The sequence below is a fragment of the Propithecus coquereli genome, unplaced genomic scaffold (genome assembly GCF_000956105.1).
Source record: "Propithecus coquereli isolate 6110/MARCELLA unplaced genomic scaffold, Pcoq_1.0 Scaffold149, whole genome shotgun sequence".
NCBI classification, from domain to species: Eukaryota; Metazoa; Chordata; class Mammalia; order Primates; family Indriidae; genus Propithecus; species Propithecus coquereli.
The window spans coordinates 1,429,436-1,446,772 of record NW_012139302.1 but is presented as its reverse complement, the minus strand read 5'-3'; the positions used below and the strand labels follow the sequence as shown (position 1 = coordinate 1,446,772).

The following is a 17,337-nucleotide window of genomic DNA, read 5'->3' as shown; positions in this document are numbered from 1 at the left end:
TGGCTTCATAAAATAGAGCCAAATTAAGGTTCGATCCACATTTCCTAAATAGTACATTTCCTAAGTCATCTTCTTCCTCACTAGAGGGGTTTCAGTTGCTCATGGAATGACCCAGCAGATGTTGGAACAATTCATTATACTGTTGTATACATCTGGCTTAATCTTTGGAAAATGAAGGTGTCTTATCCAACTTCACACATGCAACTGATAAAAACTTTATTTGCAGCCTTAAATTTGGGGCCTCTTTGCATTCTGGTCCACAGAACAGTCCCCTTACATCCTGTTCCACCTTACATCTGGACACACCTAGGCCACAAAATGACAACTTTCAGAAATGTTGAAATGTTTTTTCAGGGAAAGGCATGCAGACTGGGAAAACAACTCCTCCTCTTCGAAAAAAAATAAATAAAAATCAATTCATCTTCCATGCCCAACCAGGAAGATTCCCCAGAGTCAGGCCTGGTGTGCCAAGTTCATAACAAGACTGTGTGACTTATTACCTGCAGCTTGCTTGTTTTATACTCAAGTGAATAGAGAGGGCAATAATTTCTTCTTTATCATCAACTATTATGCCTTTGTAATAATTGTTTATAACATTTATTTGTAAACATTGTTGCCTCTGAAATGAAAGTCCCATCTTTTGTGTGTGTAGGAATGACATGTTAACAAAGAAAAATTAACTTTAAAAGATTGATAAACAAAGTGTAAGGTGGTATAGTTTTTAATTTTTCAATGTCCGAAAGAATGAACATCTTCAAGTGTTGTTGGTTCACACATTATGAAGTTTTTAATTAGTTATGTAAAAAAGGGATGTTCTGAGACTTCCAAGTCTTGAGCATAAGAAATCTTGTAGATTTATCTTGGATTTCTGGAAACACCTTCTCTTGACACCCTGAACCACTTTGTAAGAAGATTGAGTACCCTGCTAAATAGATCACATGGAAATGCCCTGAGACTATCTGAGGAGGGAGGGGGGCTGAGACTGACCTTCTAGCTGTCCCTGCCAAGACCCAGGCATTGGGTGAACCTATCTTTTGATGGGTGGCGCAAAAGTATCTCCTGGCTAAGCTCTGAATCACCATGTCCTAAGGTTCTATAAACTATTGATTTAACCCACTAAGCTGCGGGGTGGTTTATAAACAGCAATATATAAAGAGAATGTCTTTGTTAAGTTTTTAGCTTATTTGATTAAAACCTTTATTCATTTATTTACCGCCAAGAAAGGATTTCTTAGCTACATTTTGGAAAACATTGTTCCAGACAATAGATTTCCACATTCATCAGCTTTCGTTTTTCTTGCCCCTGTTTTCAGCCTTGTGTTTGCTTGTTCTTGTCACTGTGGCTACAGATTCTCACTCCACACCATGTTTTTAGCGAATCCTGTCCTTGAGTTAGGGTGTATATACATGCCCCTTGTTAGCAGCTCAAGTGACTCCATATCGAAGTTTGCTTAGATGATGGTCTTATTCCAAGTTTTTGTGCCAGATCTAGTAACTCTGATTCTGTGTTTTCTTAGGTACCCGTCCCTGCTTGTACTGTAACCTCCAAATTGATTCTTAACCTTATTCATTCTGTTTATGTGTCTAACATGATAACTTTTTAAATACTCCACTTCAGATTGGTATCCTTCCTTGTTTTCACCGGTGTATTCGTTTTCTATTAATACCATAACAAATGCCAAACATTCAGCAGCTTTAAGCAATACCTGTTTATTATCTCACAGTTCTATAGATGTCCAGGCTCAGCATGGCTCACCTAGGTCTCTGCTCTGAGTTTGATAGGGCTGAAATCAAGGCATCAGCAGGGCTGCATTCTTTTCTGGGGGCTCTGAGGATGAATTTGATTCCAAGTTCGTGTTAGAATCCAGTTTCTCTAAGTTGTAGAACTGAAATCCCCATTTCCTTGCTGGCTGTTGGGCAGGGGTCATTCTCAGCTTTGAGACGTTGCCTGAATTCCTTCATTTGGGGCTCCCTTTCTCCATCTTCCAAGCCAGCAATGGTACATAGAAATCCTTCTCCTGCTTGGAATTTCTGTGACTTCCCTTCTGCCTTTCTCTTCTGCTTTTTAAGAGTACACATGATTATATTGGGCCCTCCTAGTTAGTCCAGGATAATCTTTCTATTTTAAGGTTTGTTGGTTAGTAATATTGATTCTCTTCACATAATACTTTTTCAGCAGTACCTAAATTAGTGTTTGATTAATCAAGAGATAGGAATTACAGAGGGATGTCTTCAGAATTCTTCCCTGCACAGCATGTCATTCCAGGAACTGAAGATCTGTCTTGGAACTAGGTAGCCAAGTTATTGGTGCCATCCATGTACTCTGGCTCTCCTGCTTCCTTGGTTTAATCCTGGCTTGACTTTTTTTCTAAAATAAACAGCACTGATTATTTAAAATATTTCAATTATCACATTTTGCCCACTTGCTGAAACCCATCCGCCATTTCCAGAACCTCTTACTGATAAATGTCTACCTGAATTCACTCACTTATTCAACACGTGCTTATTGAGCGCTTATTATAAACCATGCACCTTTCTAGGAGCTGGTGAGACAGCAGTGAAAAGAATAAATAAATAAAGACCATGCACTCAAAGTATGTACATTCATGTATCTGTGTATATGACAGGGATAACAGACAAATGAGTATATGATGAAATTTCAAGTGCTGATAAGTGCCATGAAGAAAAATGAAGGAAGAATGTATCTATTTGATTTAGTGTGGTCAAGGATGGCCTCTGTGAGAGATAACATTTAAGTAGAGACTTGGAAGAAGAGAGGAAGCTAATGTCTATCTGGAGAAGAGGGTTCTAGGCAAAAGATTCTGGATATGGTTCATGCTTGATACTTTAAAGAATAGCAGAGAGGGAAAGTAGCTGGAGCAGTGAACCAGGGGATGAGAAATGGGAGGGGAATTCCAAGAGATAGGCAGGACCAGATCCTGCAGTGCCTTGAAGGCTGTGGAAAGAACATTGTTTCTTACTTTGAGTAAGATAGGAAGTTGTGGAGAATTCTTAGCAAAGAAGTTAAATGATCTCACTTATGGTTTTTGATGATCAGTCTGGCTGATGAAGGAAGAAGGAAGCCCCATGAAGAGCCAGTTGCTGTTGTTCAGGATGGAAAGGGTTGGTGGTTTGGCCTCGGGTCGTGTTGGTGGAGGAGTTATGAACTGCCTGCTCTTTAGTCTAACTCGAGAGAAGGGACATCTGTTGCTTGTTCTCATATACTAATATTTTGTCTGACATAGTCACAGCTGGTCACAGCTTCAGGCACTTCTTTAGGATTCTGCCTATAGGCTCTTGTGGCTTTTGTATCTTCTGCCCGATCTTATCCAGTCCCAAACTCTGTGCTCCTATTTTGAAACTACCTAAAAAATATGACTAAGACCCAAGGAACAAGAGAGGAAACATCTTTGAACAGGAAGAGGAAATAGTAAGGGATCTTGAGAGTAAGAAAACAATCTAGGTAAATTCTTTACAATGCCTGGTAGGTAGAAGACATATTTGGAAGATGAATAGGTTAATGGTTCTCAACATTTTGTTGATGAAAATCTCTTATAACCTAAAACTAGTTCAGCCACTGTTTTTGGACCGAGTCTGCTTATAACTAGTAGAAATATACTTTCTTGCTTTACAAGATTTAGATGATTTTCATAATAAATAACAACAAGAACAAAATCCTGTAATTCAAATTCAAGGCAACCTCTAATGAAGGCTGAAATAGGGAGACAAAGCACTGTGACATGTAGAAGTAGAAAGAGAAATAAATATTACAGAAAATTTTTGAATGCACGTTAGAGTGAGATCTTGGGCTAGGAACTACCCCATATGGTTAATCATCATGGGATCCTATTCTCGTTATGTGATACACATTGAAGGGACCTAAGAAAAATAGGGATATTCCACTATACCCACTCACCTATGTCTACATAATGACATATAATCATTTATACTCCTCACCTGTGTCTACGTAAGAACATAATCATTTATTCTTTGGGAAAGCATGAGTTTACTTGAACAGATAAAACACTCAATAAAATATATGTCAAGAAAGATCCAACAGAATTTAGGTATGAAAGATGATTTCGACTTCACACACATTTCTAGTTCCATCTCTAACGATCTCCCTTGTTCATTCTACTCCTAATCTAACAGCTATCCCCAGTACTATTTTTATGCCTTTGACCTTGTCTGAGTCAGCTCATTATCAGCTGTGAAGGAGTTTGTAAGGCTAAATACTGAAGTTTTTTTTTAATCCCTTACCAGCAATTTACTAGTTTTCTAAATCAAATTTGCTCTCCTCTCTCCATAAACAACAGCCTTTTGTACCATTCTAAGCTCCGGCCTCTACCTTTGCTGCTTGCCTGATCTACATCGTTTCCTTGGTATTTTCATCGGAAGTTCAGGATTGCTCTTGCTTTCACTCAGGGGGCTCACATATTAGGGCATCTAAACACTTCCCCCCATTTCTCCAATCTCACAGGGTCCTACATCCACCTTGCAATCCCTCCCTCAGATTCGCAGTCCATAAGGATTTAAGATTCTCAGCATTTAAAGAAGCCAATAAGATAATGACTATTTAAGATGTTTGTGACAGTGACTGGCACTTGGTGAAAGCTAGATCACCATTAACGGCTATGATATTGTGACTGTTATCTGTAATATTGGAATCGTAAGACCAACCTCACAAGGGTCACTGAGAGAAATTCATGGCAGAAAGTTTGTGGGGTGATGATCACAGGGACTGACTCAATGAGATGTTCAAATCTTAGCCATGCTGCAATGGCTAAGTTCATATGCCACCTTGTTAAAAGTAGAGATGTTTTAAACTTTTCTTTAAAAAGTTTAAATCCTACAAGGAGAAAATTTAAAGTACCACCATTCTAAGATGTTTGATATGAGAGGGAAACTCAATGTTTGAAATGTACCTTAAATAGTAATGATTTTAGGTTTAAAAGGAATTAATGCCATTAAGGAAACTTTATAATATAAATTTGTTAGCAAATAAACAGACTTTACCAGTCAATTTTACTTTTTTTTTTTTAAATTTCTGTGTTTGCATTATTATAATCCCAACTGTTAAATTTTACATATGGAATAAGTTTATATATACAAAAAATTAAGTAATAGATTATGTTGCTTGCTGTTTCTAATTTAACATCAGAATTTCAATAGTAGGCAGACTTTAGGGGATGATAGTCAAGTGAAAAGAATTTGAAGCGATAATTCCATGGTATTCTAAAATAAAGTATTAATTGTCTGTGCCAAAGTAGATAAAGGATTTTAGAAATCATAGAGAGTCTAGGGCTTCCTTGAGACCTGGCTTGGTGCTAACACTACTGATGATGTGATCTTATATCCAGAAAACATCAAAGACTCCACCAAGAGACTCCTGGAATTGATAAATAAATTCAGCAAAGTCTCAGCTTACAAAATCAATGTACACAAACCGGTAGCATTTCTATACACCAATAAGAGTCAAGCCAAGAATCAAATCGAAGACTCAATACCATTCACAACTGCTACAAGAAAATAAAATACCTAGGAATATACTTAACCAAGGAGGTGAAAGATGTCTACAGGGAGAACTATGAAACACTGAGGAAAGAAATTGCAGATGACATAAACAAATGGACAAACATAACATACTTATGGATTGGTAGAATCCACATTGTCAAAATGTCCTTACTACTCAAAGTGATTTATAGATTCAGTGCAATCCCCATCAAAATACCAATGTCATATTTCAGAGATCTAGAAAAAACAATTCTATGCTTTGCTTGGAACCAGAAAAGAGAACAAATAGCCAAAGCAATCTCAAGCAAAAAGAACACATTTGGAAAGATTACATTACCATAACTCAAACTATACTACAAGGCTATAGTAACCAAATGGAAGGGTACTGGCACAAACATTGAGACAGAGACCCATTGAACACAACAGAGAACACAGATATAAAACCATCCACATACAGCCAGCTTATCTTTGACAAAGCAGACAACAATAGACATTGTGGAAAAGAAGCCCTATTCAATAAATGGTGTTGCGAAATTGGATAGCTACATGCAGAAGAATGAAACAAGACCCTTATCTCTCACCATTCACAAAAAAATCAATTCAAGGTGGATAAAAGACTTAAATATAAGGCATGAAACTATAAGAATTCTAGAAGAAAATGTAAGGAAAACTCTTCTAGGTATCAGACTAGGCAAAGAATTTATGACTAAGACCCCAATGGCAACTACAGCAACAGCAAAAACAGATAAATGGGACTTGATTAAATTAAAAAGTTTCTACACAGCTAAAGAAATAATCAACAGAGCAAATAGACAACCTACAGAATGGAAGAAAATATTCGCCAACTACACATCCGATAAAGGGCTGATATCCAGAATCTACAAAGAACTCAAACAAATCAGCAAGAAAACAAACAAACAAACAAAGAAGCCCATTAAAAAATGGACAAAAGACACAAACAGAAGTTTTTCAAAAGAAGATAGACAAATGGCCAATAAACAGAAAAAATGCTCAACATCACTAATCATCAGGGAAATGCAAATTAAAACTACAATGAAATGTCACCTTACTCTTGTTAGAATGGCTTTTATTAAAAAGTCCAAAAACAATAGACGCTGGCATGGATACAGAGAGAAAGGAACGCTTATACACTGTTGGTGGGACTGCAAATTAGTACAACCTCTATGGAAAACAGTATGGATAGTCCTCCAAGAACTAAAAGTAGACCTATCATTTGATCCAGCAATCCCACTACTGGGTACCTACCCAGAGGAAAAGAAGTCATTTTATCAAAAAGAAACCTGCACTTGAATGTTTATTACAGCACAATTCACAATCGCAAAGTGACCATCAATTCATGAGTGGATTAATAAAAGCTGGTATATGTACATCATGGAGTACTACTAAGCCTTGAAAACAGATGAATTAGTACCTTTTGCAACAATTTGGAGGGAACTGGAGACCATTTTGCTAAGTGAAGTATCTGAAGAATGGAAAAACAAACGCCACGTATACTCGCTATTAAATTGGAACTAACTGATGAGCACACATGGGCACAGAGGGAAGCAAAACTCAGTGGAAATCAAGCATGCGGAAGGGGGCAGTGGGGGAAGTGCAAAAACCTGCCTAAAGGTACAATGAACACTATCTGGGTGATGGGCACACTTATAGCCCTGCTTCAAGCCATGTAATGAATACATTTGTACCCCCTTAATATTTTGAAATTAAAAAAAATAATAAAATAAATGGACAGTAGTTTCCAGCTCTAAAACATATTATATGCAGTACATACTTTAACCTAGTTTACAATTTATATTTATTATGCTCACTGAAACCACAAAACCAATGTTTAACTTTACAGTTTAAAGTCACACACAGGGAAATGCTTTACAAAATAGGATATTGTTCCTCAATGAAAAATATTACAGTATAAGTCCCAAACGGCTCAGTTCAAGTGGTTTACCTGAATAACAGAGCTGTTGTGGAATGCAGGCTACAAGACACAGTAATTCTTTAATTAGTTAATTCAGATTTGAAGTTTGCCAAAGCTAAAGAGACATTTTAAACAAGACCCGGCTTAGTTTTTCAAGATTTTTGGTTTTTCAACTGCATTATATACCATCACTTCTGCCAAATTGAGGGTAACAAGCAGCTTACATTTTACATCTTATATACAGTGTGTAAATCTTCAATGTTTTTCTCTACCTTGAAATCATGTTTCAAGATTTAAAGATCTCAGTTATACCTACTTAGGTTCATTACTTGACTTTACTTACATACTCTAATATAGAAATCAAATATTTGTGCCACTGCTGTATCAAACACATTTCTTCAATCTATTTAGTTATCTACAAAGTTTATTTACAAAGCATGTGTATGATTTCCTCTGATTAATAGGTCATACAAAAATGTAAGCAGTGTTTGTCAACTCTTAATTGCAGCAAGAAGAACCAACAATGTTTATGTCATGCCTGAGTATATAATGCAAAAATACCATCCAGATTCTATATATTTCTGAATTAAAAATCTAGCCTCACAAAGTCACACACAACATGATCTTCTATTCTAAATATACTCTCAGTATAAGCAGAATTCTTTCTAACATATTGTGAATTGTTAAAGAAAAGGCTGAGCTATAGCCACTAAGTGTTTACTAGGGATGTAAAATATTATGAAGGTTAAAAATAATCAGGCCAAATGTACGCAAAAGTTTGAATGCAATGCTGAGGACTTAGTAAATGCCGACACATGACTCATCCAAAAGTCTGCTACACCGGTCTGATGCTCTTCAAGTTTTGATGACACCTTCGACGTCCTCAGATATACATATAGTTTCTGTCACTGACCACTGTTGGTCAGAATGACCATTGGATGTCCTTATTTCCCCAAATTTTGAGTATCAAGTTATGTCCTATGTTGAGAAAAAGCTTACAGGTCTTTCTTGCCAATTGTAAAATCATGCAGGGAAAAAAGTAGTAATTCAGAAATACCACATTTGAAGTTGGTCACTGAAGTTCTTAGCACCTCAATAATAATGACAATTGTTCATTGGATGTGCCAAAGGAAAATGAAAAAAGTAAAAAAGCATGCCCTGTTTTATTTACAAATCACAGTTTTCCTCACAGTGTTAGACTTTGGGTCACTCTGATGTGGCAGTGTTTTATAGGATGATGGACCATTATTTATTTTTTCATTTGACCTAACTAGTCAAATGGACTAGTTAGTTGGTGGAGCAGACAAGCAAATAAGGACCAAAGATAGAAAAATTATTACTAAAGTGCTAGTATATTAGTAAGGTGCAATTAACTGGGCTAACTAATGTGTATGTTAAAGTCTTTTTGTCTTTCAAAACCAATATCTGACAACGTATTGATTTTTCACACAAAACTTGCATTGAGAATTACATCATGGCACCAAACAGAAATTTGCCAGAATGAATTATTTGCTGATCTGATCACTATATGTATTCCTGTTTTTTTGGCTGACTAATGCATGGTTTCTATTTCAATATCTTCCTATGTGTTAATTAAATAGGACACAATTATGCATTATAGACTGATGTATTTCATGATGATACATCATATCTGTAGTTCATGCTAACAGAACGCTATTAAGAAAATTTTTTTTCAGAGTACTAGTCGGTTAAGTTAATCTGATAATGTAAAACTATAGGTTGGTGGCAAATGAGAACAATAATAGAGAAATTATACAAATTCCTTTTTTTGTGTGTCTAAATGATGAAGCACCTCAAATTTGGTTCTGTTATAGTTCAGACGATCCTTCTGTACTCATGGTACAGAGTATTTTGTAGCTTTGAAATGTTTGAAAATATAAGGTATTTGTATGCCCTCAAGTTTAAGTATGAAGAGATTAGTAATGTGCACCAATCCTGCCAATGAGATTTCACAGTCATAAACCACTAGCAAAATGCAGTCATTATTAAATTCGATCTTATTTTACAGTGAACTTTAAGTCATAGCACAAGTCCTGAACTTTGAATCTGGCTGCTATCTTCACCTAAACCATTACAATGACCTTGTTAACAAGGAAGAAGTCAATAGGGAAACATCAGCACCAGAGACTGATGTAGTAAATGGTGCCATGAGACCAAGGGTGCTTTGCCTTATTGCTGGGATCAGACTGCGAAATCACAGTTGGAGGCAAGTTGATGTCATTAGAGGTGATCCTGCCTGTCCCCAATCCTATGATCATTCCAGGGGATTCAATAGTAGTAGGAAAAAGTCATATTCTATTAATGGACACCCCATATCCGTAGAAACAATTATGACTAATAGCATCTGAATCATATAAATCCAATTTGTTTGCACTCATCTGTAGAATCCTATAGACACTAGACACTAAATGACATTAATTTTAGGGGATGTTTCTAAAGCAGCAAAACACAATATTTGGTTTTATTATCATTTATAGTCCTCAGAGGTTGTGTACACAACTTTCATCTAATACATCAGTAGTTACTTGTCCAGGTTTTTCAGTGAATTGAATGGACCTGACTCTTGACTGTATCTTAATGTCTATGGGAAGCTCCTAGGCTATCTGTGTAGTCAGATTTAAAACTTGCACCTTGTTTGATTGAATAAGAGTTCTTCTTATCTGTGACTTGGAAAAATTAGTGTCAATGGGATGTAAAAGAACTATTAATATAGCTGCAAGTAATGAACACTACTAGTCATGAAAGATCAAACTTAAAATTTCCTTAGAAAGGAAAATGGTAGTTTCAGAATAAGGATACATGAGAAATACGTACACACACACACGCCTGTTTTGCACAGAAAGCTTTCTGTAAAAAAATACAAAAGCAACCAGTGCTGTATATTATGTAAACTCACAAGGTGTACTTTATACACAAACATGAAGCATAAATTAAAAAGTAGGACAACAGCAAAACATTTTAAATATAGAAGAATTTGCACATATTTTTGTTAAATAAGAATAAATAATTTTATCACACAAATTCACATACCAGTTGCAAAGACAATAAATTACTTTTTTTTCAGTGCTGCAACTTTTTTTTTTTTGTTCGTGATTCGTCCCTTAATTCTTAGTTTAATGAGATAAAACTGTTTCCACAGGATGGCAAAGGAAGTTGAATGTGTTGAATAAATTGTAACAATGGCCCTATACCTCTAAACAATGAGGCAGGGCTTAATTTGACTTTGTGTGGTCTAGAAGAAATAAATGCTATTTTCTTGTGGGCTCCCTTTGTACTTAATGAAACTCATTCTGGAGTGCTTAGTTATTACATAAATGAGATTAGATTCTTATAAACCTGAGCATTTTCAGATAAACTCTTTTTTTTTTTGAAGTAACCCCTAGCATCCTGAATTTTAGACTTTTTAAAAATTCAAGATACAACTATGGTAAGGTGGAAGACATAGTACAAAGTGAAACTGAACTGAATTGGATTGAGTTATAGAGGATTTTCCCTTTAGTCATCATTCTTTGCATCTACTGAACACTCCCTTCCTCTGAATTTCAGTTTCCAGCCTGCAGCGTTTTTCTCAGGAGTTTAGACATACATTCCTCCGTCAATCTAGTGATACTCGTAAGAAAAAAGTAAAAAAAAAACTCCTTAAAAGCATGGAATAGTGGTTTATTTGCCCTACGCTCACTCAGATTATTTCAATGAGAAGTATAAATGTCACTATTTGGGGGAAAAATGAATCATTAATAAATCATGTTAAAAATCTATTAATATACTATAGAGAAGCAGAGTAGGAAACAACTATGTTTACTCTTCAATTATTTTTTAATGTTGTTAGTAATGTAATCACTCAAGATAAAAATAAATTTTGTCACATTTGAGCTACTTGATTAAAATTATTTTCAAAATTGGAAAAAGTAACATTGGACTCTCTATTCATTCCCTTTATTCAGTCAAATGGTTAATGTGATTTTTATTATTCTTTTTCTGATTTGACTAGCTTTGGTTGCTGCCATTGGTATATGGTGATGTCCATCAAATATAAGTTACCAGCCTTGTATAGGCCTCATTTCTTGAGCTGATTATTTATTAAGAAAAAAATGACCACATCTAAAGCAAAGTTTCTATGAAAATTCAAAGGATTAGTATTCATTTTGTAAAACAATTATTTAAAAAAAAAATTCTTAAGAAAATACTTAAAACAGTGAGACATCCATTTTCCTGGCCCACCCAAATGAAAGTGATATAGTGACATCAACTACATAATTCTTCTATATTAAAATATCTTACAATAAAAGTAAACTCCCATGAGCTTAATGGAACTCAAACATCCTTAGATGCAAATCCTTAACAATAGGCACATTTGGTAAGAATATTATAAAATTTTATAAAAAACAATTGGCTTTGCACTATTTCATAAAGAAAAAAATAATCCCAGTGAAATGAAACACCTTAGATTTTCTGAGCTATGGGGAGTGGGGGTATGCAGTTTACTATCTTAAAAGAGACTTTTAGGTGTATGACTATAAAAGAATTCAATGTCTAACTATTCAAACTTACAACCTACTTAAACAGGCTATAGAAATAAAAGCAACAACTTCCTGAAAATCATCACATTTCATCACTCAAACACTTACTGGTACAACCAAATACTTTCCAGTTGGGAAAAATCTTTAGTACAGTAGAAACATGCTTAGATTAAAAAATTTAAGGAGTTATTGCCTATGATGTGGAAACAGTCTTATTAATATTAACCACTTTTTGTTCTGCATTAACCACATTAACGATGATAACCACTTTTAGATGTGGCTAATTACCACGTGATCTTTAATGTTCCTATTAAACTAAGTCGACAAGAAGAACAAAACATTGTAGGTCTTATGGAACCCTTGAACAAAACTAACAAACAAACAAGCAAAACAAATGTAAATGCATTTTATAGGCCTGCTGGTAAGAGGTATACCAGTGTTGAAGGTGTTGGATATGATAGAAAAATCTTAGCTGCGTGTTTTATATGTATATTACACATTGTGCGATTCCAGATGGGAGCCAGAGAAAGAGAAAGCAGCTGTGAAAATATAAATTGAAAACACCGTGAAATATGTTTTTTTTTTTAAATTTCAATATGAGGAAATTAGGTTTTAGACTCTTGAATACTGGTCACATACACACGCAAACCCTACTTCTATATTCTAAATTATGCATTAATTTGGCTGGCTACCTGAAAAAAATACAGGCAGTCAAATGTCTAAGTAGATGGACCTGTGTATATATTTAAATGAGGAGATACACTGAGATCCTTCTTCTTTTCAGAATTTCTCAGAAGATGCTTGCTGTCAAAATGGTTTTTGACTCAAATTTTATCTCCTGTAGTCAGAAAATATACCAAATCTTATTAAAACAGCAGCAAGTTCTTAATTTCCAGTAAAACATCCACAGCTCTTTCTGGAAACTGAAGGGAGTTGAAATAGCTGCAGACCTACTTTGGTCAAACACTTCTGTATAGAAATATATATATATGTATATATATGTATATTTTAATAGAACCAAGGGATATAAAGTGACATACCAAGGAAGAACATATTTACAAACAGTAAAAATAAGCTACTGTGTATCATGGTTGAAAATGATTATGATGCCTTTAAAGACATTCTATAAGAGGTAGGTGACAAAGGGGAGACTCTTCTGCCATCTTCAAATGTCCCCTGACTCTACATTCATCAGTGATTTTTTTCATCTTTGTAGGCCCAGGGGATGTTCAATCACTCCCAAGTTATTCTATATTCCAAGGTCACCATTGTCATATGAAGCAGTGCACATCTTCTTTTGGTCACAGCGAGCAGATTCTGCCCATAATTCGACTCCTGTGGACAATGACACTGAAGCATGACATTCTGTGCATTAGGTAGACCTCTTGTTCACCACGGCGGGATCAGTGCTGAATCCTCCAGTTATCTTTGTGCATAAGAGCATAACCACAGGCTAACATTTTTTTAGCAAACATTGTTTAAATGCAGAAGGCCTTTGGGAGAGAGGACATCCCTTTGCTAACTTCCGGTTTCCATCCTGGCACTGCACCGTCCTGGTGTGCCAGCCTGTGTCACAGGTCCTAGAGCAAGCCAGCCACGGGCCCGTCACCCACTGCAGCTGTGAAGTATGGGGTACTACTTTATTGCTGCCATGGCTAGTGACAGAGTTTCCTTTTAGAGTGGACTTCTTGGGAACAAAAAAACTGTAACGAACATCTAATGCTTTAGTGGGGTCTGTTGCAAGAATCTGCACTATTAGAATTTCCTTCGTGGCAGAGTAGCCCATACCATGCAAGAAGTCATCCCTGTGGCTCCAGCCGCTGTAGTTCATGACTGTTCCATTGATGTCAATGATCGTCTCTGAAGTGGAGATCATGTACTTCCCGTTGATGAGGTACTCACCGTTTTTCTTTTTCAGGGCTAAGTAGGCAGTGAATCTAGTCTGGTCTTTGGCTTTGAACTGTCGGACTTTTATGTGGGTTGCCCCTTCAGGGATCCTCACAACGTCAGTGTAACCCTTACTGGAGGCAGGAATGTCCACGGGGAGGGAGAAGGGGAAGGTGATGAGACAAGGAGAGAAAAATCGGTAAACGGTTAACATATGGATAAACGCATAGAAATTTTCTAAAAGTCTTCCCTTATCTTAACACAAAGTTTTCATGTACTTAAAACATTAGTTCAAAATTGTCTTTAAAAATTAATCTTCTTATGACAAAATTGCAGTTCGACTATGGTACTGTATACACTGTATACATTTTTTTGAGATGCTCAAAATTAGGATGATGCTGGCATGCTGCCTTTATTTTAAAAATTTATACTAACTTCAAAGATCTGTCCAGTCATTAGCATTCTTATAAAATCCTATGAGCATTACAAAGCTACTTTACATTCTTTCTGGCACAAAATGGGGTATATCTAAACACAAACTGACAAAAATCTGCCTTCAATTAGCCTCACAGGAATCTTTAATGTTTCTCAAACTTGTTTGCACATTAGAATCATCTGGGGATCTTTTAAATATTCCAAAGCCTACGCCACACCCCAGACCAATTAAATCTCCATCTTTCGGGGGTGAGGGGTGGGGGGAATAGGCAGCAGTACTTTTGAAGCTCCTCACATTGTTCCAATGTGCAGACTAGTTTGGGAACATGGATTTAATTAACTTTGGGGCTGGAGACAGAGTAGAGTCTCTGCTTCCATTTTCACTAGAACTCTGGATTTTGTGGGGCAAGGCCACTAAATGGAACATAAAATTCTATTTGGGTAATGATATCTCACTACTATCATAAAAAGAAAAAAAAATAATGCCTTGGTAATTTTTTCTGAATGCTTAGTATCTGCAAGACATTATGATGGGTCGAGTAAAGCTTTACAGTGAGTGACAAATAAGGTAAGTTTCTAGAGATTCTTCATCTGCTCAGGAAAATGGGCAAAGGCAGAAATATCTTTAATGTCCACAAACCTGTGGCAAACTCTAGGAGGGAAATGCTAATTAAGCACCAAGGGGAAAGTGAGAAGGAGTCATCTTTTGCCAAAATCTTTGCCTTTACAAGTAATTTCATAATAATGTCCCCACATGTTTTCCTTTCCTACTTATTTAAATAGAAATACTATTGCTTGTGCAGTTTGACTGATGTATGTGAAATCTCATGGTCTAATTTCTAGTTCTCACTCAAGGTTAGAAATTATGGGATAACTGATCCATGCACTAAAAATCCAAGTGTGTTTCCCCTGCCCCAGTGTTTCCTTTGAATTAGAGGGGAGGCTGATCCCCAGGGAAGGCCCCTGTCTACTGGGCATCAGATCTACAGCGATTGCCAGACAGGTGTCAAAGCTTCCTGCAGTGTTGAAGAGAGACAATACAGTCCTGAGGATGTTGCTTATTCTGTCTAACTTGATTTTTTGTTTTTTGCTTTTTGTAATACATAATGGGACAGACTTTGTTACAGGGCTTTTTTGTAGTTTCTAAGATGAATAAATAAAATGCAATCCTACAGTACCTCGCTTCAAAGTCATGGGGGATATTGGAGATAATATCTTACACAAAAAGGGTATGAAGTGGGGTTACATGATGGTATTTGATCCAGTTCACTCCAGGGTTAATGAGTGGAAGTGCTAGGCTTAAAATCCAGGTCTCTTGAGTCCAGTGTGTGTTCTTTTCACTATGTCCCCACGCATGGAATCCTTACCCTTGCCAGCCATATTTTATAACAGTTAAATGAAAATAGGTTATGGCTGTGTTCAGAGTTTAAATGATACCAGGAAAGGTGTAAGGAAAACAAAGAATGAAGCATAATGGAATCAGGCAGGAGAACTTTTTAGTGTTTATCCTTGTTCCTTAGAGCCTGTCTCCTACTGATGAGAATTAGTGGGGATGGGCAGTACTGCTGCAGGTCTTCAAACTGAGTTTCACCAGGTATGGCGAGTCTGAGTGTTAGTACTCTGATTTCCTAGTGCCTTAGTAAAAGATGATTCTCTTTGTATTTTTTATTCATTTTCTTTATACCCTGCTTGGTTTTGTTTAAACTCCAGACACTAACCAGCTTCCCTGACTATCATAAATGAATGCAGTTGTTGTCATGAAGGAATATATTCATTAGTATTCGAGCATGCTGTCCTGGAAGGGACATTTCAGTGGGGGCAGTTAGGCCCCCAGGACTCCCCTCAAACAAAATATGTAACAATATCAATTGATAAGAGCTGTGAAAAGACAGAGCAAAGTAAGAAGATAGACAGTAATCATGGGGATGGGGGAGAGGTCATCTTATCCACAAAGGGTAGCCACCATTTGGGGAGGTGACATTTGGCAGAGACCTAAAGGAATTCTGGAGGGAGCATTATTTGTTAGTAGGGGAAAGTGTTCCAGGCAGAGGAAACAGCATGCACATGCCTGCCTGCTGCCATGTTTGAGGAGTATCAGGAAGTCCAACGTGGTTGGAGCAGAGCAAGAGAAAGGGACAGGACAGAAGAGACACAGAACAGGGAAGAGGTCAGGCCTTTCAGTACCTCCGTAGGTTACAAGACAGTCCTGGACAATGGTTCTAAGAGAGACATGAGATGGAAGCCATTGGAGGGTATTGAGACAAGGAATGCCATGGTCTGATTTGGGCAATAAAGTGGCCACTCTCCTTGCTTGATAAAGATGAGGCTGTGAGGGGCAAGGGGGACGGAGACCAGCGTGCAGACTGCTGTGCCAGTGCAGACGAGATCTGATGATACCTGCATTGCGGTGGTAGTGCTCACAGCGGTGCGGCAGCCAGAGTTGGGATATATGGTAGAAACAGAACTGACAGGATTTGCCGATGGGTGAGTGTGGGGTGTGAGAGAAAATGAGAAGTGACTCATGGTCTCCCCAAATTGGGGCCTGAACAGTAGAAGGATTGAGTTGCCATTTACTGAGATGAGGAAAATCTAGGGAGGGGAAGGGTTAAGATTAGGGTCATATTTGTGAATAGGTTTGAACTTGATGAACTATTTTAATACACATCATCTCATTTCATCCTCACAACACTTTTACTCATTGCAAGATAATTGCTATTATTTCATTTCTATTTTTGAGAAATTTCACGGTAAAGAAATTAGGTGATTTTTCAAAGATCACATGGCCAGTGACTTATTGAGCCAGAAACTTGACTGCGAATATTCCAGCCCTAACATCAGTGCTTTTGTTTTAGATGTAAATCACATTAGGCCAAGGTAATTTATTTGGGATACCTAAGTAGGTAATTTGTACCATAATATAATCTTGATCAAATCTATTTGCAAGTGGTTATGCTGCACCTCACTTGTTGCTATGATGAATTTCTTCATCTATTCATATGACAAGATGTGCAAATATTAGTTGTCAATA

The 17,337-nt window shown here is 36.7% G+C and overlaps 1 protein-coding gene across 1 annotated transcript in view; it reads right to left on the bottom strand.

The window, feature by feature from the left end:
- Positions 1 to 13,027: 13,027 nt before the first annotated feature.
- ADAMTS5 (ADAM metallopeptidase with thrombospondin type 1 motif, 5) overlaps positions 13,028 to 17,337 on the bottom strand; it is a 54,361-nt gene continuing 50,051 nt past the window's right edge. Inside the window, exon 8 of the mRNA XM_012640138.1 lies at positions 13,028 to 14,008. Coding sequence (XP_012495592.1) covers positions 13,441 to 14,008 — 568 coding nt within the window. The 3' untranslated portion in view covers positions 13,028 to 13,440. The remainder of the gene's footprint in view (positions 14,009 to 17,337) is intronic.